The sequence below is a fragment of the Brassica napus genome, chromosome A8 (assembly GCF_020379485.1).
Source record: "Brassica napus cultivar Da-Ae chromosome A8, Da-Ae, whole genome shotgun sequence".
Lineage (NCBI taxonomy): Eukaryota > Viridiplantae > Streptophyta > Magnoliopsida > Brassicales > Brassicaceae > Brassica > Brassica napus.
In genome coordinates, this window is record NC_063441.1 from 11781023 (window position 1) to 11808858 (window position 27836).

Genomic DNA, 27836 nt, shown 5'->3' on the forward strand with positions numbered 1-27836 from the left:
TTGGGCTCTGCAATCTAACTAGGGGTGTTCAATCCGGATATCGGTTCGGTTTCGGTTCGGTTTTTTTCGGTTTTCGGTATTTCGGTTAGTAAAATATAACTACCATTCTAAATCCATATTTACTTCGGTTCGGTTCGGTTTATATACCGTCGGTTTTCGGTTTATTCGGTTTTATACCAAAAAACATAATTATTTTGTTTGAGATCATATTATATGAATTTTAGAGTCATATTGTCAACACAGTCATTTATTAAAAATATATTACATGTTCAAATAAATGAACAAAAAAGTAAAAATGCTTATACCATCAAATAAAATAATCAAATCTATAACTAAAATCAAAGCTTGAAATTTTGAAAATAAAAATATGAAACAAAACAGAAACATGAATGAAAATTTTTTCCACTCTTCCATATTTAGTGTTCATTAAAGTCATGCTTTTTCAATTGAAAATTTTCCATTAATTATTGTCTATCAAATTTATAATCTTCATATTAATATAGTGAAGACTAAAATAAATAAAAAAGATCAAAAAAGACCTAGAAAATAAGATGTCTGAATTGCGATGTATTGTTATTTAGTTATAGTTCAAGTGTTTTACAAATTAAGATTTTTTATTACTATAAAATTATGGTAATAGTTATTAACACAAATTTAACTTATGTAACAAATAGATTTTCATGTATTATTATAAAATAGATACATATTTACATGTTTTTACTTTTAATCGGTTTTGTTCGGTTTATTCGGTTTAATCGGTTATATACCAAACCATATCCAAATCCTACGGTTTTTATAAAATTATATCCATTCGGTTTATATGGTATATACCAAAACCAAACCATATTGTCTATTTCGGTTCGGTTCGGTTCGGTACGGTTCGGTTTTACCATATTGAACAGCCCTAAATCTAACACAAGAACATTGTTGAAGTTGGATATTTTTATAGGAAAGGCAAAACAAGACGCTTTTAGCCCCGAATCTGGATGAAATGAAGTCCAAACATAACATATTCTGTTTATGTCTTCCTTTAGATATGATGGTAGAATCAGAGAGTAGAAAAATGAGCAATTACAAGGCTGAAACGCAATCCAAGATAGATTATTCTCTTTCTAGCTGCTAAACTTGGTCTGGTTCTATATAAGAAAGAAGTTGCAGAAATACAAAAAGGGTAAAAAGGAGAGTGATAGATAGTTCAACTGGGGGTTAAGGTAGTAATCATATGAAGTACATGATATAGAAAGAATTACATATCAACTGAAACAGGTAAACTTTTGCTCTCGTGAAGAGAGGAAGTGAGAGGGTGTTGTAAGTGATAAAACCGTACCAACAAGTGTATTCTCCTACAACTTGAGCATGTGCGATATTCAGCGAGCGATAAACTAAGATCTTCTATACTTTTCGTTAATCTACAAATTCATGTTCGTTAGAAATGCTAATGGTGTGTTGACATCCGACAGTATGAATTGAAATTGTATAGGAAGAGGTTTCATTAAGACTAAAATTGAAAAACTCATAAACGATCACTAAAATTGAAAAACTCATACGAGGTTTAAATTATTATAAAATAACTGAATTGAGATGTACTTATCGAAATTCGTAAATCTCCACTAATATTATGTGTTCTTATTGAATAACCACAACTTTTGTCAAATTGCTAATTCCAACTTTATATACGTTACCTGAATATTGTATTTTATAAGTTACTTGACACAGAAGCTATTTATAAGTTATAACTTTAAGCAGATATTATATAGTCTAGTCTGTTTATCTCACACTGAATATTATTATTATTCATTGCTAAACCATTCAAAAGTTAAGATAAAATATCATTTTCATACCTAAATTTATATGGTTAGACCTAAAATCAATAAGAGTTAATTACTTTCTTGGTCTAGGTGTGACTTAGTTCACAATCAGAGAACAAAAGATATTGGCATTGGAGTAAAAAGTGAATCTGTGATTAATTCTTAAAGGAATATATTAGTAAGAAAAAAAATATATATTAGTAACATATGAAAGTAACAGAAAGTTAAAAGCTTATGTGAAATGGGTTCTGCTCTCTGATTCTTAACTTTATATTGATTCTTTTTAGTCTGTAGATTTCACAGAGGAACTGGGTAACCCAGATAACAACTGTCCTATTCTGCTAACTGTTCCATTATATATCAGAGGCTCCGAGGTTCTTGCACCATGAGACACCATCCCAATCTCGGAAACTGCTGTTTTTCGCTCTCTGAATGATGCCCAAGTGACCATATAGAGTCCTAAGATGATGAAGAATCCACCCACAATGCTGCGCAGAGTAAAAGCAACCGAGTTAGAAAATCTTGGAAAGTGAAAACAATGTGAATCAAGAAGATGTTGAAAAGCTAAAACATCAATCTTGGAAGTGAAGATTCCAGAGACGTGTCTCACCTTCCGAGATAAATAGGGCTACCGAGAAAGATTCTCGACAGGAAAGCTGATGCAGCAGGCTGGAGAGGATTGTAGAGAGCAACCAAGGCAGGACCAATGATCTTGTTGGACCAAGTCAAGAGTCCATAGTTCAGTGCTGATGCGATAACTCCCTAAAAAGAAGACAAACCAGATGAATTGTATCATTGATCACAAGAGGAGAGATCAAAAGCAAAAAAAAATTGTTGGATGCAGCTTACGGCATATATAACTGCAAGGACTTCAGATTGTGTTAGCCTCCAATCTAATGGTTCATTCACCATAAAGAAAGCTGTTGTGACCATTAGTACGGTACCGAAGAAGTATGATAATGCAGTCACTGAAAGATTTGCCGGATACTTCTTCAAAACCGGCGCCTGTAGAGTTTCCATTACATCCACATTAAAAGACACATGCGCAGAGTTTAGTAGGAGACATATGGGGTTGTCTAAAGTCTAAACTTAACCAAAGAAACTGAAACAATGAAGAGATTTACCTGAATGGCAAGAAAAGCAGCCATACACATGCAGTTTCCAATCAAGCACAAAACACCAATGTGCCATAGCTGAAACCCAAGACCGATAAAGACAGAGACTACCAACCCAGTAGGCTCAGGTCGACCTTTAGCGTTGATTTCATGGTTCACTGCAGAGTCTGTATCTTTATCTCCTAATAAAGCCGGGCCTCGAAATAAAACCATAGATATGGCACCCATAACACACACAAGGGTTCCTCCAACCTTAGCTTGACCTTCGATTCTCAACATATTCACTCTTTCTGTACTGCATACAAAGTAGGAGACATTAAAAAGAGCCAAAGCACTTGTAAGAGTGAAAAAAACATACTCACCCCATCATTACAGCGAAGAGAAATGTAAAGACGGGGATTGATGGTTGAATGGCAGCAGCATACGTAGGATTTGTGTATGTTAGACCGATGAGAAACAACAATTGGTTGCCAAATACTCTATAGAATTGAGGATAACGCAGAGGTTGTATTTTAGTCTGACATAAACATGATCACAAGATATTAGGACCGGTGAGAGATGATCTCTTACCCCGCTAAGCCCAGAAAGAAGAATGACGAAAGAAGGCTTCTATTCATCGGGGTTCTGATATTTCTACAGACACAAAACACTGTTCATTTATTAAACATTCAAAGCTTGAGAGTGAACTAGCATAAATTTGACTAGTTACAACCTCCCACTCTTTTTGATTATTAGGGGAAATATACAAAAGTACTACCACACTAGACTAGCGTTAGATTGAGAAACCAGATCCTAGATTCAAATGTAGTTATCAAAAAGATTCCAACAAATCTACTAAACAGTGTTAGAGCATGATCAACAACAAAAAAAAAAAAAAACTGCAACCATCAGTGATCTATAAAACTCGCAATGTATCCAAAGCTTATCTACTAACAACGGACGGTAAACAGAACAAAACTCTCACTTGTCTGGTAATAGCAAACAAATATTTCCATTACAAACAAACCCCTCCCAGGCCCAGAATCAGCTTAAGTCAACAACACAGATCCATATATACCCATACTCACAAGTACAAAACTTTGGTAGGAGAACTAACTAATGAGGAAGAGAAAAGGTGGAAAAGATGAAACCTTTCGCGGAAGAAAGCGAGAGGAGCGAGGATAGAGAGAGCAATAAGATCACGGCATACGCAGAATACTAGCTGGTTTACTCCGACGTTGAGAGCTACTTTTGTAATCACATGGTATCCTCCGTTAAAGAGTTGAACAAACGCCATCGCACAATGAGCCATCCGGGCGTCTCTCTCCGCCACCGATCCGCCTCCGTCCAGTTTCATCGCCGCCGTCATCTCTCTCCGATTAACTCGGCCACTCTCTCTTTGTCTTTTTACAGATGAAGACAAGACGAAATAAATCTTCGTTGACTATCCAAGTATTAAAGCTTGTCACGTGTCAAGCGCGTGGGTCTATTATTAAAACAATTAGCCAAGAGCTGGGAATTAGGCTGCAACCCAAGTTGCTCAAAAAAAAAAAAAAAAAAAAAAGGCTGCAACCCAACCGACCAAACCGAAATTTCTGGTTATTGGTTTGATTTCCAGTTGAAGCTAAGAACCGATTGACAATTACTTTTAAAAATTCGATCAGTTTTGTATTTTTGTTCAGTTCGGTAAAAACAGAAACGGATCGATTCAGCACGATTCAGTTCGGTAAAATTACAATCAAATGAACCAAACACTTTTGTTTTTACCAAATTAACCATAGAAACCAATATATAAACCGATAGTATCATAGACCGAGTAATCCGACGGAACCTGGATATTGTTTTGTTCAACTCAGTGGCATTAACCAAAACCGAATAAACTGAATCCTGCACGTGAATACACGAGTGTATATCGCAGTGAAGCGACTCAATACGACGGCGTTTGAGTGAGCCGGAGAGTAGAGAGAAAGTCCATGTCCTTGATTCACCGCCGGTTGAATCGTTTCGGATTATCCTCTGTTATCGCTTGGAATGTTCAGATACGAGAAGCAGTCAATCGAAATGATCCGGCGGAATCACTTCTCCTATTCCGAGAAATGAAGCGCGAAGGGTTCGAACCCAACAACTTGACCTTCCCATTCGTGGCCAAAGCGTGCGCTAAGCTCGCTGACATCGCGTACTCCAAGATGGTTCATACCCATGTCATAAAGTCTACGTTTTGGTCCGACGTGTTCGTTGGAACCGCGACGGTTGATATGTTTGTGAAATGTAATTGTTTAGATTATGCATGCAAGGTGTTCGACGTAATGCCTGAGAGAGACGCCACCACTTGGAACGCGATGCTCTCTGGTTTTTGTCAATCTGGTCATACGGAAAAGACGTTTTCTCTGTTTCGTGAGATGAGACTCGGCGAGATCTCGCCTGATTCAGTGACCGTCATGGCCTTGATTCAATCCGCTTCGTTTGAGAAAAGCTTGAATCTTTTGAAGTCTGTGCATGGGTTTGGGATACGTTTAGGTGTAGACGTGCAAGTTACAGTTGCCAATACTTGGGTTTCTAGTTACGCCAAATGTAATGATTTGGAGTCAGCAAAGTTAGTGTTCGAAGGTATTGACAGAAGTGACAGAACTGTCGTGTCTTGGAACTCAATGTTCAAGGCGTGTGCTGTTTTTGGTGAAGCGTTTGATGCCTTTGGTCTTTACCGGTTGATGCTGCGTGAAGAATTTAAACCGGATTTGAGCACATTTATTAATTTAGCAGCATCGTGTCAGAGCCCGGAGACACTAATACAAGGAAGATTGATTCATTCTCAGGCAATCCGCATTGGTACAGATCACGATACAGAAGTGATCAATACCTTAATTTCTATGTATTCGAAATCAGGAGATATCAACTCATCGAGGCTTTTGTTTGACGTCATGTCTTCCAGAACATGTGTTTCTTGGACTGTGATGATAAGTGGGTATGCCGAGAAAGGCGACATGGATGAAGCTTTGGCCTTGTTTCATGCCATGAACAAAACAGGAGTGAGTCCAGATCTAGTTACTTTACTCTCCCTCATTTCAGGTTGTGGAAGATTCGGTTCGCTAGAGATTGGAAGATGGGTAGATGCTAGAGCAGATACTTACGGGTTCAAGAGAGACAACATCATGGTCTGCAATGCTCTTATTGATATGTACTCAAAATGTGGAAGTGTAACCGAAGCTCGAGACATCTTCCATAACATGTCTGAAAAAACTGTCGTCACATGGACCACAATGATAGCTGGATATGCATTGAACGGAGTCTTCCACGAAGCTTTAGAGCTTTTCACCAAGATGATAGATTTGGATTATAAACCAAACCACATTACGTTCCTAGCCGTTCTCCAAGCTTGTGCTCATTCTGGCTCTCTAGAGAAAGGTTGGGAGTGTTTCCTCACCATGAAAGAAGTATACAACATCGATCCTGGATTAGAGCATTACTCTTGTATGGTGGATCTTCTTGGAAGAAAGGGAAAGCTCGAAGAAGCATTCGAACTCATCCGTAGCATGTCGTGTAAACCCGATGCAGGCATATGGGGTGCACTGCTTAGTGCTTCAAAGATCCACCGTAACGTAAAGGTGGCCGAGCAAGCGGCTGAGTGTCTTTTTAACTTGGAACCGGAAACGGCTGCGCCGTATGTAGAAATGGCGAATATATATGCAGCTGCTGGTATGTGGGATGGCTTTGCTAGGATTAGATCGATGATGAAAGTCAGGAATGTGAAGAAGTATCCAGGTGAAAGTGTGATTCAGGTGGACGGGAAGAGTCATACATTCACTGTGGGAGAACGTGACCATGCAGAGCATGAAACCATATACCATGTTTTGGATTGTTTGAGCCTGTTTGCGAGAGATGAGCATACATTGCATAAAGAAACGTTACACCATTAGTAACATATATAACCACAAACACATTACATGGAGACAAATTAAATGCATTTGAAGTTTGATTCTTTGAACTTACCTCTGACTAGCTGAGTTATAAGTGAGTGGATAATTCTGATAGTGGAGGACCAGATTCTATTGGCATACTCTTTTTTGTCAACGATTCTCGTGGCAATGACTTCAATTTTATGCACCACCAATGTTTTTGGGCGTTGCAAATTATTAAAAGAATACAAATTTAATCCTACATCATCAATTTTAAATGGAGAATAACCAAATCTGTTAAATAAACAAGATATTATAAAGTAGAAGATAATTCTGATTAGTGGAGGACCAGATTCTGTTTGGTATTTTCTTCATTTTATTTATTCTCCACCAATATATTTGGACGTCTGTCAAATTAAAGGATAAAGACTTTTTCGCCACTTTAATAAAACTATATCACAGGAAAAGATATTTTCCTTTCCTTAAGCATGTTCGTAGGACTCCGTGTCAATTGCGCGTTGCCACGACGTAGACATATTAATTTATCACACTTCTCCTTTTAGTTTTACATATTCTCATTTTAGCCCGTTTACTTTTGAAAGTTAATTTAACACCCAATTACAGCCACAATTAACCCAAAATAAACCAAACAATAAAGATCTTTCTACGCATCACAACACTCATACCTGATCAAATGATTCTATTGAATAATATCTTATGGACTCTGAGTTTAGACACGACTGAATCTGAAGACTAAAGTGTTTCAATTTTGTGATTAGGGACTAAGAAGGCAATAAAAATACTATATAGAAGAAATACACTTGTTCAAAAATGGTAACGCGTTAAAATAATTAACACTTTAACGCAGACGTAGGCTCACCTAATCCATCCATATATACGGACATAACCGATCATCTTTCTTCTGTTCCAATTCGTTCCGAAACAATCTTCTCAATTCCTTTCGGTAAATATTTCTCAATCAATCGTACTCTTTATACATGATCCTTCGTATTTTAAAATGCTCAATCGAATCGTATGACATACTTTATTTTTTTCGTTTATGTATGATCGAATCGAGTTTCCTCGCCGTTGAAATGATCTCTGCTTTTTAGTATTTGGATCTATATCGATCATAACAAGATAACATGTGATCCATAGAGAACCAAAGTTATGATCTTTGACCCTGATGGGTTTCAAACTCTTTGTAGGTTATTATAATCTGAGTTTAAAAAAACAATGGGAGGAGGTAAAGACAAGCATCATGACGAGCAAGACAAAGGGTTTCATGGGTTTCCAGGAGGTGGACATCATTACCCACCCGCTCCTGGAGGTTACCCACCCGCTGGATACCCTCCTCAACAAGGGTATCCTCCAGCTGGAGGCTATCCACCTGGTGCTTATCCTCCTGGACCTGGAGGTTATCCTCCTGCTCCGGGTCACGGTGGCTATCCTCCTGCAGGCTATCCTGCTCCTCACCACTCAGGTAAGAAAAAAACAAACAGTATCCCTGTTGAAGTGCTCTCCTTTATTGTTTGTATAGCACGCTTTTCAAATGCTGTGTCAAGTTTGGAAGGCTTAATAATTGGTGAGATAGTTTATAAAATGTTGATGTTTGAATAGGCTACTGCAAAGGGTTGTCCTTGTAGTTTGCTAGATCACCGACCTGTTACGTTTGAATGGTATCAGGAACCATAGCTTGTAACAACCTTTATTTTGTTTTGTTTCATCAGGACACTCTAGTGGTGGACTCGGAGGTATGATCGCTGGTGCAGCTGGTGCAGCGGCAGCAGCCTATGGAGCACACCACGTTGGTCATGCATCACACAACCCTTACGGCCATGCAGGCCACGGAGGATTTGGCCACGTTGGCCATGCCTCTCATGGGTATGGTGGTCATGGTCATGGTCATGGTAAATTCAAGCACGGAAAGCATGGAGGCAAGCATGGAGGCAAGTTCAAGCATGGAAAGCACGGGAAACATGGTATGTTTGGAGGAGGAGGAGGCAAATTCAAGAAGTGGAAGTAATCTAAAGAAACCACCCTTTCATTCTCTCCTCCAGTAGTCTCATTTACCTGACCGATGTTTTCTAATAATCCCCTCCAAACACATTATATATTAACTATATCGGTTTAGAGATTACTGGTTCAGAGGAAATAAATGGAGAGTGGTAGTATAATGTAAACCTTATGGTATCTGCAGAAGAGGTTTCTTCAATCTCTTAATAGCAGATGCCCTGAAACTTATCTATAATTTGGTTTTATAATTGACATTTTGTGTTTGTTTGGTTCTTTTTTTTATTCCAACTCTTTTAATGTTTGATGACTTGATGTTGATGAAGTTTTCAAATTATATTATATGCCTACTGTAGATACTGATATTGTGTTGAACTTTTTACTTGGCCTTTTTCTAAAGTTTTGGTCGTCCTATGATTCTATGAAGTCCAAAGTCTTTAAATATAAGCATGTCTTAACAAGTGTCTTCTTGTAGAAGATCTGCATATTCAAAGAAAACTCTCCTTTTCTGTATTTTTGAGAAAGATTAAAACGCTCTGTTTAAGTCCCTTCTAACTAAATTAATGTAATAAGAACGACTAGGTAGCCAATTGAAACTGATGTAATAGTAAACTCAAACCGGACCTGTACCAGGAGCCCCTTCTTAGCATTGATTATTATAGTCATTTCCAACGGCTGTGTCTTGCTTGTCATCAGAAAGTTTTACTGCTCCTTTTGAGACATCATCAGCCTTTGCTTCCACTCCTGTCTCATCTCTCCCTTTTGTTCCTCAAGTCAGATTCATTCTAATCCATGGAGGTAGCTGTTTCATACTAGAATCTCCACCTTCCAAGTTCCAATTTGACATTTTCTTTTCTGTCACCAAGGGCAACCTCAACCTAACAATATGTACGTTGTAAGAGATCAAACTATAACCAAAATGAAATAGGATGCAGGGAAAACTTGACAACATGCTAACTTGTTCCTTGTTAGGGTTCTACTAAGCTTTCTACTAAGCTTTTCTTGCACAACATTTATTGATCTGTGGAATAACAAAAAAAAAACTTCTACTTGAGCTGCTTAGTTCTTGGAACAGATTCTTCCATTTCAGCACCACACGTATTTTGTATTCTTGATTTAACCTTTTTTAAAGAGACCTAATCATTTATAAATTATAACATACATTAAACGTATATAGTATAATATTTACAATAGAATTTAGAAATAATAAAAATTAAAATGATTTTTATTTTTAGGATTTTCTAATAGAATCTACTAATTATCATAATTTATTAGGAGCGTCAAATCGGTTAAAACCGAATCGATTTGATAATATTGAATAAACCAAATGAATTTTATTTTTAAGAAATTGCAGTACATGTGGTTCAGTGTGTAAAACGATCAAAGCAAAGAAATCGATTAGTTTAAATATATAAGTAGCAAAATACAAATAATCACAAAATATTAAATAGTAGTATAAAATTTAGATAGATAAATAGTATAACTTGACGTTGCAAATATAACTCTACGTTAAGAAAAACAAAGCGACGCCATAGGCGATTTTTGAAAACCACCACCAAACTCGTTTCTTCACCGGAGATCCACGTTTCCGGCGGCTTCGGCCGTCGGAGTTTCCTGTTTTTTCTTTTAGTTATTGTTACTTTAGTAATCTAACCAATTCATGATGAATTGGACATCAAGTTTTTCGATTTGGAGAAAACCAAATCGCGTTTTGTTGTCACCCCACCACTTGCGATCACCCGGATTTAACCAGCAGCGAATATCACCTATGATATTGTTCGGAGATATATCATTGCTTATGCGTTTTCGTCGAGCGTTGGGTGTGCGTCTCTTCTCCCTACGGGAGTATCATTCTCCGGTGTTGGAATTCCTAGTCTTATGGAGTTACTGTATCGATGGCCTTTACTTGCACATGTTGCAAGTTGATATAATCATTCAAGGATCTTGCCTTGTGCAGATAAGGAATCGACAAAAAATCCCTCCATGGCCAGGAGATTTCAAGAGATGGATGCGTCTCATACATGAAGAGTTGGAAACGTGGTGCATAATCATTGGGTTATACTTTTGGTGGTTCATGTCGTACAGACAATTGCTACTCATCTTGTTTATTCTAAAAGCTTTCCTTCAAGATTCAGTGGTGTTGATGATTAAGAATAAAATACAGAGGAGTGAATGGGGAAGTGTACGATTTAAAGTATGGAGTCTGAAGATATCTCAACAACAAAACGGTTTGAAGTTATTGCTTTATTGGTCCCAAAGCAAAAGAATATCAACACCATGGACAGGTATAATTAAACATGTTATCTCCTGCAGCGGGAGTGTTAGGGACGGATTGCGATGTAACAGATGGATCGTATCCAATGATCTTTTTAAAGAAGAAAGGCATTTACTCACAAGAATTGAGAGCCAAAAGAAAGATCTTATAAGACCAAGAACAAAGTGGAAGAAAGCTAGCGAATCAGCCTATCCTACGAATGCGTTAGGAAGCATCGTGTTACTGCTGTCTCTGTTAAATGTTCTTTTTAACATGTTTGATGTATCTTATGTTTCATGTAATATGTTACATTGATTTGAAATTAATAAAGTTAAGATGTTAAAAAAAAAATAGTATAACTTGACCAACCCAAGCCCAGTGAAAAGCGAATCGGGTCAAACCTGTGGGGATTAATTCTGAAAACCCCTTACTTGGCTTTTCTTTGGGTCAATTGGGCAAGCGTAACTCTCAGGCGCGTGTGCTCTCCACTGGTTCATCGATCATCTCAGGTTCTAATCTCGAATTATCTTTTTTTTTACTCGTCGTGGGATAGTTTCATTTCATGTTCAGATGATTTTCGATAGCGTCACCTACATAGATTTTGAGGGGTGTTCGATGTTTGATTCTCGATTTATCCGCAGATATGTTTTACATATGGGATTGCATCAAAAGCGTCAACCTTTCTTTTAAAATATCTGTAATTTCATTTATAAAAAAATCAGATTTGTCCCTTTTCTATCACTCTTGTCTACGTTTGTAGCAGATTAGGTGAATTTGGAATGTAGTTTCTACACTTTCGGTAATGAATAATTTGGAGTGTCTTAGTGAGTAACCAAATCATTGTTGGTGCTTCTCTGTAGTTGTAGATTCATTTGGTGCTTGTTCTTAAGCGATTAGTCTTCATTTTGATGCCACAATAGTAGTTTCCGCAAGTTGTCCCATTAAAACCAATATTGTTCTGTTATCCGATTCTGTAGACAATATGTTGAATCTTTGTTAGGCAGTTAAACTATGGAGTTTATTTGTTATGTAGACATTTTCTGAGAGATGGCAGATCGATTGACACGTATTGCAATTGTGAGTTCGGACCGTTGCAAGCCTAAGAAATGTCGCCAAGAGTGCAAGAAGAGCTGTCCTGTCGTCAAGACAGGTGCTTCTTTCTCTTACTCCAAAAATTGAATTGGTTGTTTGTCGTTACTCATTGCATATGCCTCGTAACTGCATTCCAATTAGTGAAGACTTTACTGTCTTGTTGTTTTTGTTATATCATTCTAAATATTTCAGTGCCATTCTTAATAAATTTAACCAATGTACATCACAGGAAAACTTTGTATTGAGGTGACTGTTGGTTCCAAGCTTGCTTTTATCTCTGAGGAGTTGTGCATCGGTTGCGGTATTTGTGTCAAGGTATCTTGTCTGCATACATGCTATCTCTGCATACCAAATAACCAAACCTGGGAAACTAAATACTTTCTGTTGTCTTTGCAGAAATGCCCATTTGAAGCTATTCAGATTATCAATCTTCCCAGAGACTTGGAGAAAGATACGACCCATCGCTATGGGGCCAACACTTTCAAGTTGCACAGGTTTGCTTATCTACTCCAGTTTCTTTTTAGAAAATTGATTCTTCTGCTAGTGTGATGACAATGTAATCTCTGTCTTTATTTCCAGGCTGCCAGTTCCAAGGCCAGGGCAAGTCCTAGGGTTGGTTGGCACCAATGGTATTGGAAAATCAACCGCTCTGAAAATTTTGGCAGGGAAGCTCAAACCAAACTTAGGCCGTTTCACTGTAATAGTCTTTCCTGAGTTTTATCTGAAGATTGCATCTCTTGACTTGTTGATTTTTCTTATTATGTATTTTCCTTATTTTGCAGAATCCTCCAGACTGGCAAGAAATCTTGACTCACTTCCGTGGGTCAGAACTTCAAAACTACTTCACCCGTATTCTAGAAGATAATCTGAAGGTATAATAGTGTTAATTGACCTTAAAAGTTGTTTCCTGAGGGTGCCTATGTGTTCATTTGATGACACAAGGTGTGTTTTTTAATGACACAAGATGTGACTCCGTGTCCATGACAGGCCATTATAAAGCCTCAGTATGTGGACCACATCCCAAAGGCTGTTCGAGGCAATGTTGGAGAGGTCCTTGACCAGAAGGACGAGAGAGACAAGAAGGCAGAGCTCTGTGCTGATCTGGAGCTGAACCAGGTCATTGATCGTGCTGTTGAGAATTTGTCTGGTGGTGAGCTGCAGAGGTTTGCCATCGCTGTTGTTGCCATACAAAACGCCGAGATTTACATGTTTGATGAGCCGTCTAGTTACCTTGATGTTAAGCAAAGACTTAAAGCTGCTCAAGTTGTTCGTTCTCTCCTGAGACCTAACAGGTTTGATATTTTCATCTCCTGATTGTTTTAGAATAAGATGCTGACAATGTTTTCCTTTTCTCCTCAGCTACGTCATTGTGGTGGAGCATGATCTCAGTGTTCTTGACTACTTGTCGGATTTCATTTGCTGTCTGTATGGGAAACCAGGAGCCTATGGTGTCGTGACTCTCCCTTTCTCTGTCAGAGAAGGGATCAACATTTTCTTGGCTGGGTTTGTTCCAACAGAAAATTTACGTTTCAGAGATGAATCGCTGACCTTCAAGGTAAACTTTATTTGATGGTTCTTAGTGATAACCAACATTGTTTCCTTAATGGGTTCTTCTTTTGTTCGAAGGTTGCTGAGACACCACAAGAAAGTGCTGAAGAAATACAGTCGTACGCGAGGTACAAGTACCCTACGATGACCAAAACTCAAGGAAACTTCAGGTTGAAAGTGACGGAAGGTGAATTCACCGACTCTCAGATTATTGTAATGCTTGGGGAGAATGGTACGGGGAAGACAACCTTTATCCGAATGCTGGTATTCTCTTGCTCCGTTATATCCTCTCTTAGTTAGAGTTACTGGACTCCTAAACTTGTATTATTGGTAATTTATGCAGGCGGGTTTGTTGAAACCTGACGAGACAGAAGAGTCAGACATAGAGATACCAGAGTTCAATGTTTCTTACAAGCCACAGAAGATCAGCCCCAAGTTTCAGAACTCAGTTAGACACTTGCTACATCAAAAGATCCGGGACTCTTACATGCATCCTCAGTTTGTGTCCGACGTGATGAAACCGCTTCAGATTGAGCAGTTGATGGATCAAGAAGTTGTCAATCTCTCTGGAGGAGAGTTGCAAAGGGTTGCATTAGCTCTGTGCCTCGGAAAGGTCAGCATTTTGTTAACATAGCAGTTTTGTCTTGGTCTCAGTGATCTCATGCATACACAAACTTGGAATTGAATTTCTACAGCCTGCGGATATCTACCTGATCGATGAGCCGAGTGCGTATCTGGATTCAGAGCAACGTATTGTGGCTTCTAAAGTCATTAAGCGGTTCATTCTCCACGCAAAGAAAACTGCATTTATAGTCGAGCATGACTTTATAATGGCAACATATCTCGCAGATCGAGTCATTGTCTATGAAGGACAACCATCCATTGACTGTATTGCAAACTGTCCTCAATCACTGCTCAGTGGAATGAATTTGTTTCTATCTGTAAGTCTCATATTCATCTCTTAGCTGCACTGTGGGGACAAGAAAAAAGGAACTTTATGTTTGGTGCTAATGATTTTACATTTATGTCTGCAGCATCTGAACATCACATTCAGAAGAGATCCCACCAATTTCAGACCAAGGATCAACAAATTAGAGTCGACTAAAGACAGGGAGCAAAAGTCTGCTGGGTCGTACTATTACTTGGATGATTAAGACGTCTATCATGAGGTTCTTAATCTCTAAAATCCAATCTTTGTCTTAACAATCACACAGCATTTTATGGAGAGCCAATTTCTGAAATGTTTGTTTGTGTCTCGTTGATTTCCTTTGTGGATTCACAGAACATAAGAGGCATGGTCTGGATAAAAACATTGTAATGATATTTGATCTATGAGTTGGGGATGCTCTGTGTTCCTTGCCTGTTTCTCTTCTCAAGCTTTTGATTATTTGTTCATCAGTTTTGCTTCTCAGGTTTTTCATTAACTGAGTAATAGTAGTTCCTAAATTTTCTTAACCTTTATTGGCTTTTGTACTTTCTGAGTTGTTTGTTTTCTGTTGTAATGATATTTACTTTGGATTTTGCAAGGAAGGTACTCTGCCTATTGTTCTTACTGCTTCTCACCACAGCCTAAAGTATTCACTCACATAGTTAAAATTTCAAAAAACACCATCCAACACTAATGTCAATAATACTAACCAGGGAGCTCCTTCCAAACCTCTTAAACCAACTTATGTAGTTGACAATGAGATGTAGTTAGATGCACTGGCGGTTTCATTTCAAACAAAACGTATGCAACTTCTTTCTTCAACTTTGTGTCTCCATGATAGTTACAAGCACTTAGCAAAGTACCCCCATACACCTGCTTTCTGTGATTCTCCGATCCCTTTGATGAACTCATGAGCTTCTCTTAGCTTCCCTGCCTGGCCAAGCATGTCAACAATGCAAACCCGATAATCGGTAACTGGTTTCACCCGTTAGGTTGTAATAACTAACTAGATTTTGACCCGCGCAGGCGCGCGGGTGTATATTTTGAAAAATATGTTGATATTTGTTTTTCATGTAATTATTAGGATTTGAAAAAATGAATCCGAGGAACATAACCGATACCGATCCAAAGATATAGTACCAAACCCAAACATAAATTGATTAAATATTCTAATTATTCAAAATTTTGTTATTTAGAGAACCGAATCTGATCCGAACCGAAGTATTTGGGTATCCGAATTTATCTAAAAATAGATTTATATACTTATATATATTAATTATTTTTAGATTTAACGTATATAAAACATCAAAAATGATACTTTTAAATTGGTTTAAATACTTGAAAATATATATAGATAGTCAAAAGTAAATATCTGAAATAGTTAAAGTATACTCAAATCACTAAAAATACTTAAAATAATTATTGATTTCGTATCCAAAATTTTAAATCAAGCCAATTGATATGTTAAGCTTAAGTATTATGACATATGTTATTCAAATTTATACGTAATATATTATTTTATTTATACATTTTGAGAAATATAAAATATATAATGATTTAAGACTTTAAAAATAGTTTAAATTAGTTATCCAAACCCAAACCAAACCCGCAAAGATCCAAATCGAACTCAAACCAAAATTTAGAAACATTCTAATAAGGCTGAAATCTTTGACCCCGAAAACCCAAAATACAAACCGATCAGAACTAAACCCGTATGAGTATCCAAAAGCCCATCCCTAGTCATTATTATATATCGTATTTTATCATCATATAATTAATCGTATTTTATATGTACCATCATATAAGTAATCATATAATTAATAGTATTTTATACATACCATCATATAAATAATTACATATATTATATTTTTAAAACTTAATATGAAATATGAAAACCATAATTTGAGTTGGTATTTCAAATTGGGCTTTGTATTATGTTTTTCTTATATATATTGACAATATTTTTTTATAATGGTTATTGAAAAATAGTTTAGTAAAAATCTATTTTTGAATATATGTATATTTTTGAATCAATTTTTGATATAAATCAAATTTGAATTATTATTTTGATTTGAAATATGTATATAAAGTTTAAATTTTGTTTTATGGTTAGTTTAAAAAATTTTTTTTTAGGGAATTAGATTGACCCATTTTGGTATATTTTAAAAGTGGCCTAGATAACTTTCAATTTAAAAAAAAAACATAAGCCCATTACTTTTTTTCTTAATATTAATATCCTTGTTTTCAAACAAAAATATTTTTTTTTAAAAGACTGCAATCCATGTTTCCAAACACTCCAAATTTTTAAAAGTCCTATTCAAGTCTCCAAACACTCCAATTTTGTACTTGAGTTTTAATAAGATAGATATCTTAGACCTTCCGACTATAGACATTATATACTGTGATTTTCAACTGGGTTTTTCATTGGGTCTAATTCACTGGGCTTTTTTTAAATATAAGAATGAATCTTAAATGAGAAATTTTGAAGTAATGGGGATAAAATCGATTTAACTAACACGACCGAAGCGTTTTGCTTATATTTAACTATCTTTTTTTTTAGTTAGTCTTTATCATTTCAAATAAAATCTGCCATCGTGATGAATTGAATCAAATTATTTATTTCAGAATTTTATTTTACCACTTTTGCTCGACTATTTTTGTTTAAATCTTAGTTAGTGTTTATCTTTTCTGGACTACTCAAGACTACCTTTCTGATCATGCATGATTTGTCAAGTGTTGGATTATCGAATATAGATGAAAATGCGCGCTTGAGTCTAGTTATTGACTAGAGAGTCTAAGCCAATCAAGAGATCTAAGTATGATAGTAAATTCCTTTATGAACACAGTTTATGTGTTAATTTTTTTTATTTTTAACTCAACTTTTCATTAGCCAATTAAGTGTTCTCTATAGGCATATCAGCCTCTACAAAATCCTTAAGCCACCTAGGTGTTACAGAATATAACTTAGGAACATGATTCTCAAAAGAAAGAGCCTCCTCTGCTATTCTGTCAGCCACCGAAACCCCTTCTCTATGATAAAACGCCACTTTGAACCCTGAATTTGCCTTCAACACATGGTCTATATCCTATAGAATCGGTTTGAGAATCGGCCAAGTATCCTCCACTCCATTAATCATTCTACTCAGAACTAGGGAGTCTGTCTCCACCACCACATTTCGATACCCAAAACCAGACATAGTTCTCACAGCCCAACGGATTGCTTCAGCTTCAGTTTCAATGGCTGAGCCTATGTGTTGAATCGCTTTTGCTCCTGTCCACAATAGCCAACCAGTTTGATCCCTACTCACCTAGTCAACTCCACTCAGATCCCTGTCTTTATACCAGGATCCGTCAGTGTTGCATTTAATCGATGTAGCTAGTGGAGGTTTCCATCTGTGACAATTACTGATATTAGCTTGATTATTGACCTCTTTTTTCTCACCCTCATTCCCCCTCCTCCATTCCTTTGCATCTTCTTTCGCTTTGTTGAGTGTACTTATAGCATCATAGTCTCTTCCTTTGAATTGGAAATTTTCTTCCAGATTCTCCAAATAATCCATGGCACCAGCTCTATTGACACTTCATCTTTCGGGTAGGACTTATGAGCATTCAGTACATGATAGAGATTAGAGAAAAGAGATCTCCAGTAATACCTTCAGGAGGAGCAGGGATTGGAGACATAGCCCATATCAATCTCGCATAGGGGCACTGGAAAAAACATGATTGACTGTTTCAGCCCCAGACGCACAGCACAAACAACTAGCATCCTTAGAGAGATGGTGATGTGTTAGATTATGGGCCACCGGGAGGGAGTTGTTGATACATCTCCAAAGAAAGTGCCTGATTTTGGGGCTTGTTTCCAGCTTCCAAATGGTCTGATACAGGGGATCCAAGCTTGGCTGTAAGACTTGATCCCTTGAGCTATCAGCTTTTAACACATTGCTCTGCACCCAATAATCAGATTTGACGGTGTAATGTCCAGATTTTGTGTAGTCTGATATACCATGGATTTGACCCATTTTCACCCATGGTATATAAGTATTTTACTATCTATATACTATATATTCTATCCTATTAGGTATGTTTTCAGGTTCAGAAGTATCTTGGAGTAAAGTGATGATTATGGAGCATTTAGGAGCTTAAATGAGTATTCATCTGAGCTGACCATTAGAGATCGATACGAAGAAGACACAATCGATCGATGCACATCCAGTGTCGTGATCGATACAGAAGAGAAACCTCGACGATTGAAGATTAAGATCGATCGATGTACATCATGTACCATCGCTCGATGTCGAGACACAGAAGCACGACTTGGTTCCAACCGGCTTTAAACCCAAGACTTCACCAAATTACAAGATTACCCCTGACGAGTTTTTAACCTAATAGATATATACTTGCCTAAATGTTAGGAGGCAAGAGAGCTTTAAGCCACCTTTCAGCAGAGAGTTTTAGGAGAGAAGATCATAGAGAGATTTGTGATTGGAACTCCATTGATTCATCTATTCTATTATATGCAGTTTTTATTTACATTTTGTGTCATGAATTGCTTAGCTATGTCTGAGTAGTTTACTTGTTAGATTCATGGTTCAAATAGGTTAGAGGGATTAGCCCCAACTATAGATTGCTAAGTTGTGGTATTCATTGATTGATTGATCTTAATGCTTGTTCTAGATTAGCTACCTAGAATATTGAATCTAGGAATCTGCATGAGTCAAGCATCCTTGACCATCCAGTCCTGAACTTAATCTGTCATACTAGACAAATGGAAAAAGGCTACCGCTGAACTAGAAAGCTAGTGAGCATTATGAACTTACGCCTAAGACTTAACTAGAAGCATCGATCGATATTGTCTTCTGACAATCGATCGATATTTGTGAAAGGTGTATCGATCGATATCCCTATAGGACCATCGATCGACACTTTCTTGTGATCAATATACGATAGTTTAGACCCAAGATCTAGTTAGTTAACCAGTGAAACATTGCCATCGCTGATCATTGTGTCTAAGGGATTGAGCTCTAATATATCATGCATGCAACTGATAGGCATCTATAGGATTGTAATCTCCAACACCTGAATAGAAACCCTGCATCTAATACCTTTCCGATAAGTTACACCCCCAAACCATCTTGTTAGTCGAACAATAGACTTGCTCAATTAGGATTGCTATGTACTTTAAAACCATAAAACAACAAACACTTAGAATTAATAAATTACTAGGTTTAATAGGTTCCCTAACTCCTTGTGGATTCGATCCCTAAGTACTACAATTGAACCTCTTATTTGAAAGAATAATTCACTCCTTAAGGTAATTTAAGTGGTATCATAGTCCCAGATATAAAGGTCTTCACTCTGATCTCCACAGGGCCTTTGATGTTGTATCCATCAGCATACTTCTTCAGGGAACATGTTGCGTAGACTCTGCAGATTCCACTCACGACCATTGTTTTGCAGCAGATCACACACCCTCAGTTCAGAGGATAAGACCAATGGATCAAGAAGAAGCCAACACAAAACGTGAACGTCACCAACCTGATGCCACAAGGAAGCAGGTTTGTGTGTTAATTTAATTGTTCATTAGGAACTTCTAGTGCCAGTAAAATATAGGAAATTAGGATTTCCATGGATTAATAGCTAATTCATGAGAGTAAGTAGATAAAACCTTATATGTGATAGGAACACCTAAGTTCCTTAATAAGTTTATTTACATATAGACAATCAAGGTCTTATCTGTAGATAGATGAAGAACTTTTTCCATAGAATTTGAAAACAGATTTTCCTCTCTGTCCTCATTATGTTTAATGTCATAACTTAGTTTAGGTATATCTTGCGTTCTCAATCTCTAATTAATACTTAAGCTCATTTATACATAGTTGTATTGTAGCTATTGGGTTAGCTTATTTTAACAGATCGGTCGCTAAATACTACTGTGACATAGCCATGCACGCCATATTGAGCCCCCTCCACTTAACCGAGACAAATTTTAGTGCGTAAAGTTTGCTTTGCATAAGAATAATGACAAGGGCGGTTAAACTTTTTTTTTGTTTTCCCATTTTTTAAATAGTCAGCTTTCTTAAAAAAGAACAAAAAGTTAATGGTGAAAATTTTAAAATCTAACAAAGATGACATGAAAGTTCTTTACCTCTAAAGTGAATATAATCCTCCTGATTAGGGAGTAATACATTTCTGTGGAATTCGATTTCACTCTACTAGCATATGGAACTTTTATGAATGAAATAAATAGATGAAAAAAATATTCCATATAGGTCCAAGATTAACCAAATGCAGACAATATTTGTAGGAACAACATCCATGTTCTCGTCGACTTATACTTTCCCGGCAAGCTCTTTGAGAACCGGCTGTTTCACCATTCGTTTCCTTATTTGTAACCGACAAACATCTTTCTAATAAAATGCCTTCGATATTAATCCACTGACGAGTTTCGTCTCTCTCACTTATTTCTGACCAAACTCGGTTCAAACAGCCTACTACTGATCTAAGGACACAAATGACTCTGATACCACTGAATTCACCTCTACGATAATTGATTCACCGTTCATAAAACAATGAAACGTAGCTCAAGTATAAAGAATCTATTACTGAAGAAAGATTCTGAAACAACATTAACAAATCTCCAAGCAATTTCAATGGAAAAAAGCGTACACACAATCTAGAGGAAGAAGATGATCTAACACTGTCAATATTTTTCTTGATGAATGAAGAAGTTATACCCTAACAAACTTCTTCTTCCAATCACACAGACAAATGGCTGTTTTACCAATCATTATCTTCATCCTATCTGCTACTGCCACGTACACAAGACTCTATTTTATCTGTAACATCCACTCGGATTAGTGTTTCTAATCCTCTATAATCATGCAATGGAAAGAGAAAAATTCCATAGTTATAAGTTTGGTGAGATGATGAGTTTCAAAATGCAAAATCTTATATTATATGTTTGAGAAAGTGATGACTATGTTAAGTAATTTTTATTTATCTAAAGTTTAAAATTTTCATAAAAAGACAAACATTGAAATATATTAAGAGATGTAACCAACTTAAATCATCAATATATGTTAATCTCAATAATTTTCAGTTTAAAATTTTAAATTATTATAGCATAAATATTTAACTTAGACTTGATAAAAATGTCTTTTTACATACTGGACAAGTGTATTTTCAAAAACACATTAAATCAATGTAGTTTTCAAATCCGAAAACATAAATAGAGTATTTTTCCAAACATCCCTTTTTAAATCTATTTTTCTAGTAAATAACTTAAAACTGTGGGATATTTTCTGTTAATTTTGTCTATAAGATAAAAAGCACACGGTAAGTAATTTGATAAATAATAATATTATTATTATTAATAATAATACTAAATAATTAAATCAATCAATTTATATTAAAATAAAATCTTAAATAATATAATTAATTAAACTAATAACTTATCCTAAAAACATGGAGAATATAACAATTAAACAAATTTACTTGTTAAATAATAGTATATATCCAGACTACCTCAAGATTGAGTAATAGAATAGTCTTTCGTTGTAAAAAGAAATAGTATATATATATATATATATATATAGCAAACAAGAGAGAGCAAGAACCCTAAATAATCAAACTAGGAAACTCTCTTTCTTTCCAAAGTTTTCTTTCGTCGGAATGACAACGGAGACTGAGAGTTCGCACTTGACACAGTCATCATCACCTTTACCTCCACAACCTCAAAATCCAGTCGATCATCTGAGATGCAACGATTCATCAACAGAAGGTCTTCAAAACGGTAGGATTCCATTCAAAACCTCCACGATCCATAGTTTACCATGCTTGTGATTTTTCCTTTTTTCTTATTTTCTTGCTTTACAAGTTTCCTTAGATTTTCAAGTAAAATAGAAATACAATTTCTATAAACCTAATCTTTTTTTTTTGGTTGAATGTTACGTACAGATGGAATGAATAATAAAGGATTGCAGATTCTGCCTTCTGATGACTTTTACAGTTGCATTGTTTTCAACATAACTCAACTTAAGGTATGCCTATTTGTTAATACGTATCAGTTTCATCATAATTGATACTTCTCGGTCTCTATTTTTATGTAGACCATTGATTTTTGCAGAATATACTACTTAGCTGCTTCAACCCACACGAGCCCGACAATATAGCAAGAGAAGCCAACGAAGAGCTCAGCAAACCACAAGCTATTGCAGAGTCTAGCCATGTTTACCAATCTATCCCTTCTGGTGAACACATTCAAAAAGACGTTGCCTCCGAGCTGGTGTTTGGTACTCAAAGTTTATCTTCCGCTTTTCCACCTCGACAGGTAATATATATCATCTTTCTCTCTTAATAACATAATGTCACTTTACGTTTAAAAAAAATATCGTAGTTGTTTGTTCTGTATACCTTACGCACCACGCAAAACCAATTTTACTTGTCTTTTTTTTATTAGACTGATGGAGGATTCGAGGCATTGAGTAAGAACTTCAAGCAGTGCGAGATATGGAATGGTCCTCAAGGAAACAACAATCAAGAAGATCAAATTGTTAATACTATTGAAGGATATGCTTACATGATCCCCCGCAAGCCCTTTGATCCTATCGGAAGACCTTTCAATCCGTTTGGCCCTATCGAGCGACCCATCCCACGTTTGCCCTCTAGTTTTGAACTAGCAGATTTGGGATTTGCGTAAAATACAAGTTTCAAGAACATATCACTGACAAGTTCATGTGTTTTCTTTCTCTCATGACCTTATATTTTGTTTCTAGGGTTTTCTACAGAATGCTGTTTCTATTTTTGCCATCTATAGAAAATACTAACAATTATTCAAGAATATTTACAAGCTTTTAAAATTTTCTACTTCCACGTTTTTTTTATTATTCCCTTTTGGAAAGATTGAACACAAAAAAAAAAAATCAAGCCCTTCAATTTAAATTATACTTTTATGTTTTGTAATACTATCTACTTGCGCTGTAGAAGGCTGGGCGTGATTACTAGGCTGAACAATCTACTGTTAGAGATTAACTTATAGAGAACAAAGTTGCAGTTACTAAAATAATGTGCGTGAGAATATACCCAAAAATTAAATAAATGCCTACAATATTAATTTGTAGGAACAACATCCATGTAATGGCTTAACATTTATCATATTGTTTAAATTTTGTTTATTTTGTATTTTTAGTTTAGATAATAGATTATTTACATTTTATTTAGATAGTAGATTATTTACATTTATCATCATTTATTGTTTTATGGTTTTCCAACGATTGATGTGAGAGTATATTCATATCGTATAAACCAACAACAATGTTGTCATCTTAGGCTATACAGTTAAGGAAAAAAAAGTGTGGTTAGACGAGAATTCCTACAAACGAATAGATATATGGACAAACATCTGTACATATATCTATCTATATATACTATTATTTATGAAATTGTTTTGCTTATTTGTCATATTCTCCATGAATTTAAGTAATTTTGCTTACTTCTCATGTTTCATAATTTTAGGATATTTTGCTGATTTGTCATTTTGTTGAGGATTTTAATTAGCTAATTTGTTTACTTGTCATCTTTTCTATAATTCTAGGATATGTCATTAGTTTAAATAGATATTAACAATATCTAGCAATAATCTGTTACAAAAAAAAAATATCTAGTAATAATATCATCATTACTTTTATCTTATTTTAATGACTAATATTATAGCTAGTTTCTCTGATTTTTATTAAAATTATTGATCAAATACAGATTATTAAAAAAATTATATATAAGTATACTAATATATCTGAATTAATCGGTTTCATTGGTTTATTCTGTTTGATTGCTTAATATATTGAACCATATTCATATACTGCACTTTCTTAAAATATTATCCATTTTGTTTATTCAGTACTACCAAATCAACTATTTTCTTTATTTCGGTTTGGTTTAGTTTTAAATAGTTTGGTTTTTACCAGATTGAATACTTATAAACTATTTTTATTTTGTTAATGTTTTATATTTGTGATTTTTATCATCCTTTCAGTACCACATGATTTATTTTCAGTCAAAATACAATATATTTTAGTTTCAATACAAATTTCGTAATTTAATTATTACTATAGAAAAGATTTTGATCTAAAATCTACATCTTATTAATAAAAATATGAAACAAAAAATCATAATTTAATACATTGATTACCAATATAAATACTAAAATTTTATATTTTTTAATAATTTAATTTTTTTATCTAATTGAATTATTATTATTTTAGAAAAATAAAAGTTAGAATTAAAAAGAGAAAAAGACTAGGATAGCACCAAACCAAGTTTTTGTTCCCAAAGTAGCACTCAAAGTTTAAAGTCACAAAAATAGGTTTCATTAAAGAGGTAAATATACACTTATACCCCTTGGGTTAATTAATCCAAACCTTAGGGTTTAGAGTTAAGGGGTGGGGTTTTGGAATTAGGGTTTCAAATTTTATAAAAAATAAATACTAAAATAAAAAATAAAAATTTAAAAAACAGTTTCAAAAAGTATTTTTAAATTATAAAAAGAAAATTTGAAAAAAAAAATAAAAAAAAATTCAAAAAAAAATTCAATAAAAAAGTTATAAAAATTTCGAATCTGAAAACATATAATCTGAAACTATATAAAAAAAAATTTTATTTTTTTTATTTTTATTTTATTTATTTTTATTTATTTATTTAATTTTAAACCAAGGGTATTAAGGATATTTTATCCTTTAACGAATGTCATTTTTGTGACTTTCTCCTTCTAGTGCTATTTTTGAGACATAAACTTCAAAATGTGCTATTATTGACAATTGCCCAAGAAATTCTTAAATATATTAATCCGCACAACTAGTAATCATATAAAATATTTTCGATGATGCCTATCCAAGGCCCAACGTCGGGTTGACTGCTTTTTTTTTCCTGAACCAACAAGAACAAGGTTTGATCTATTTTTACTATATAAATACCAGCTTAGAACGAAAACTTTAGCAATATTGACAATATAGCAAACAAGAGAAGTAGATATTGAGCAAAAACCCTAAATAACCAAACTAAGAAACTCTCTTAATTTCTTTCCAAAGTTTTCTCTCGTCCGAATGACAACGGAGACTGAGAGTTCGCACTTGACACAGTCGTCGTCGTCATCATCATCATCATCATCTTTACCTCCTCCGCAAACTCAAAATCCAGTCGATCATCTGAAATCCAACGATTCATCAACACAAGGTCTTCAAAACGGTATGGATTCTATTCAAAACCTCCATGGTCCCTAGTTTACCTCGTTTGTGAATTTTCCTTTTTTTTTTTTTTTTCTTGCTTTACAAGTTTCCTTGAATTTTCAAGTAGAATAGAATTTACAAAGTTCTATAAACCTAATCTTTCTCTTTCGGTTGAATATTACAGAGGGAATGAATGATAAAGGATTTCAGATTTCGCTTTCTGATGACTTTTACAGTTGCGTTGTTTTCAACATAACTAAACTTAAGGTATGTCTGTTTGTTAGTACGTATCAATTTCATCATAATTGATGCTTCGCTCTGTGTTTTTTACGTACAATTGTTTTTTGCAGAAAATACTACTCAGCTGCTTTAACCTATACGAACCCGATAATATAGCAAGAGAAGCCAACGAAGAGCTGAGCAAACCACAAGCCACGATAGAGCCTAACCATGTTTACCAATCTATCCCTTGTGGTGAACAAATTCAAAGTTTATCTTCCACTTTTCCGCCTCAGCAGGTAATTAATATATCATCTTTCTCTCTTAATAACATAATGTCACTTTAGGTTTAAAAAAACATTGTAGTTGTTTGTTTTTGTATTGTATACCTTACGCCCCACGCAAAACCAATTTTACTTGTTGTTTTTTTATTAGACTGATGGAGGATTCGAGGCATTGAGTAAGAACTTCAAGCAGTGCGAGATATGGAATGGTCCTCAAGGAAACAACAATCAAGAAGATCAAATTGTTAATACTATTGAAGGATCTGCTTACGTGATCCCCCGCAAGCCCTTTGATCCTATCGGAAGACCTTTCAATCCGTTTGGCCCTATCGAGCGACCCATCCCACGTTTGCCCTCTAGTTCTGAACTAGCAGATTTGGGATTTGCGTAAAATACAAGTTTCAAGAACATATCACTGACAAGTTCATGTGTTTTCTTTCTCTCATGACCTTATATTTTGTTTCTAGGGTTTTCTACAGAATGCTGTTTCTATTTTTGCCATCTATAGAAAATACTAAAAATTATTCAAGAATATTTACAAGCTTTTAAAATTTTCTACTTCCACGTTTTTTTTACTATTCCCTTTTGGAAAGATTGCACACACAAAATATATCTAGCCCTTCAATTTAAATTATACTTTTATGGTTTGTAATAAGTGATCTACTTGCGTTGTAAAAGGTCTTGGCGTGATTAGATGGCTGAACAATCTACTGTTAGAGATTAACTTATAGAAAAGAACGTCGCAATCACCAAAATAATGTGTGTGAGATGAAATCAAAAGAAAGTTTTATATTTGATCGCTAAATTTTGTAGGATATCTCATGCGATTTACTCTATTTTATTATCCTTTTGGGAGAAGAAATCGAAACAAAGTTTACAAAGTTTCCATGATAAAATGACAAAGTTTCCATGATAAAATGACAAAGTTAGATGCTAAAAAATAAAATAAAAATCAGATGTTGTCTGTTCATGAAATCTATCATGGAAAATGTGTTATAAATTTACTGTTTTTAATTTAGATAAGAAAAAGCATCTACCGTTCTTTCGGTTTACATGTAATGGAGAAAAGCCTGCTTCTTTAAAACTAACTGAGGTTCGTGTTGGAGACTTGAGCTACAAGTATTTCAGAGTAGATGAGGATCAGTGGTGTAAGCAGATTTTTAGGGGCTTGAATTTTTTTATAGGAATGTGACTTTTCATATAGTCTTAAATATAATTTAGCTTTAAATTATAAATAGTTGAAACAGAAAAACCTATGAAAATATTTATGAACACTGTGTAAGAGTTTGAATAATTTACCTATCATATCTGTAAAATTCTTCTCAAAAAATATATTTTATAGTTTAAGAAACAATATAAACCAGTTTGGAAAAAAAAAACAATATAATAGTTTAACGCAAGGTGGTCTTTCAGTCAGTTCTCCACAACACTTGGCTCCAAAGGAACAACGTGATTCACAAATGCTATTATAAATTTGGAAAACG

At 35.1% G+C, this 27836-nt stretch overlaps 6 protein-coding genes across 14 annotated transcripts; 5 read left to right on the top strand and 1 right to left on the bottom strand.

Annotated features, from left to right (window-relative positions):
• Nucleotides 1-1983: 1983 nt before the first annotated feature.
• On the bottom strand, nt 1984-4338 carry LOC106360919 (WAT1-related protein At4g19185). 4 transcript variants are annotated; one of them, XM_013800595.3, is made up of 7 exons: nt 4054-4338; nt 3494-3556; nt 3286-3402; nt 2933-3218; nt 2658-2813; nt 2419-2570; nt 1984-2296 (listed from the first exon to the last, which is right to left on the bottom strand). In XM_013800595.3, exons 1-7 carry the CDS (start codon nt 4269-4271, stop codon nt 2092-2094), a joined length of 1197 nt encoding a protein of 398 aa, XP_013656049.2. In that variant the 5' UTR covers nt 4272-4338; the 3' UTR covers nt 1984-2091. The 4 variants fall into 4 exon arrangements, with proteins under 4 accessions (XP_013656049.2, XP_048594711.1, XP_048594710.1 ...); XM_048738754.1 differs by lacking the exon at nt 3494-3556 and having other exon boundaries at nt 2933-3213; nt 3286-3440; nt 4054-4303; XM_048738753.1 differs by lacking the exon at nt 3494-3556 and having other exon boundaries at nt 3286-3440; nt 4054-4302.
• A 394-nt stretch (nt 4339-4732) lies between these two features.
• On the top strand, nt 4733-6973 carry LOC106383052 (pentatricopeptide repeat-containing protein At4g19191, mitochondrial). The gene has a single exon (XM_013823165.3). The coding sequence runs from the start codon at nt 4876-4878 to the stop codon at nt 6814-6816; it is 1941 nt and encodes a 646-aa protein (XP_013678619.2). The 5' UTR covers nt 4733-4875; the 3' UTR covers nt 6817-6973.
• Nucleotides 6974-7516: 543 nt separating this feature from the next.
• On the top strand, nt 7517-9084 carry LOC106383051 (glycine-rich protein A3). The gene is made up of 3 exons (XM_013823163.3): nt 7517-7759; nt 8004-8278; nt 8526-9084. The coding sequence occupies exons 2-3, from the start codon at nt 8032-8034 to the stop codon at nt 8819-8821; spliced, it is 543 nt and encodes a 180-aa protein (XP_013678617.1). The 5' UTR covers nt 7517-7759; nt 8004-8031; the 3' UTR covers nt 8822-9084.
• A 2319-nt stretch (nt 9085-11403) lies between these two features.
• LOC106383048 (ABC transporter E family member 2) lies at nt 11404-15254 on the top strand. Of its 6 annotated transcripts, XM_048738751.1 has the most exons (13): nt 11404-11571; nt 12096-12212; nt 12384-12469; nt 12551-12648; nt 12734-12851; nt 12937-13026; nt 13142-13446; nt 13514-13709; nt 13781-13966; nt 14046-14315; nt 14398-14643; nt 14737-14871; nt 14985-15254. In XM_048738751.1, the coding sequence occupies exons 2-12, from the start codon at nt 12110-12112 to the stop codon at nt 14854-14856; spliced, it is 1818 nt and encodes a 605-aa protein (XP_048594708.1). In that variant the 5' UTR covers nt 11404-11571; nt 12096-12109; the 3' UTR covers nt 14857-14871; nt 14985-15254. The 6 variants fall into 6 exon arrangements, with proteins under 6 accessions (XP_048594708.1, XP_022545653.1, XP_013678613.1 ...); XM_022689932.2 differs by having other exon boundaries at nt 12384-12648; XM_013823159.3 differs by having other exon boundaries at nt 14737-15254.
• Nucleotides 15255-22132: 6878 nt separating this feature from the next.
• On the top strand, nt 22133-23513 carry LOC106383205. The gene is made up of 4 exons (XM_013823332.3): nt 22133-22422; nt 22587-22669; nt 22756-22959; nt 23089-23513. The coding sequence occupies exons 1-4, from the start codon at nt 22302-22304 to the stop codon at nt 23326-23328; spliced, it is 648 nt and encodes a 215-aa protein (XP_013678786.2). The 5' UTR covers nt 22133-22301; the 3' UTR covers nt 23329-23513.
• Nucleotides 23514-25319: 1806 nt separating this feature from the next.
• Nucleotides 25320-26884, top strand: LOC111200061. Its single transcript, XM_022690737.2, has 4 exons — nt 25320-25868; nt 26034-26116; nt 26200-26367; nt 26504-26884. The coding sequence occupies exons 1-4, from the start codon at nt 25727-25729 to the stop codon at nt 26741-26743; spliced, it is 633 nt and encodes a 210-aa protein (XP_022546458.1). The 5' UTR covers nt 25320-25726; the 3' UTR covers nt 26744-26884.
• Nucleotides 26885-27836: the final 952 nt, after the last annotated feature.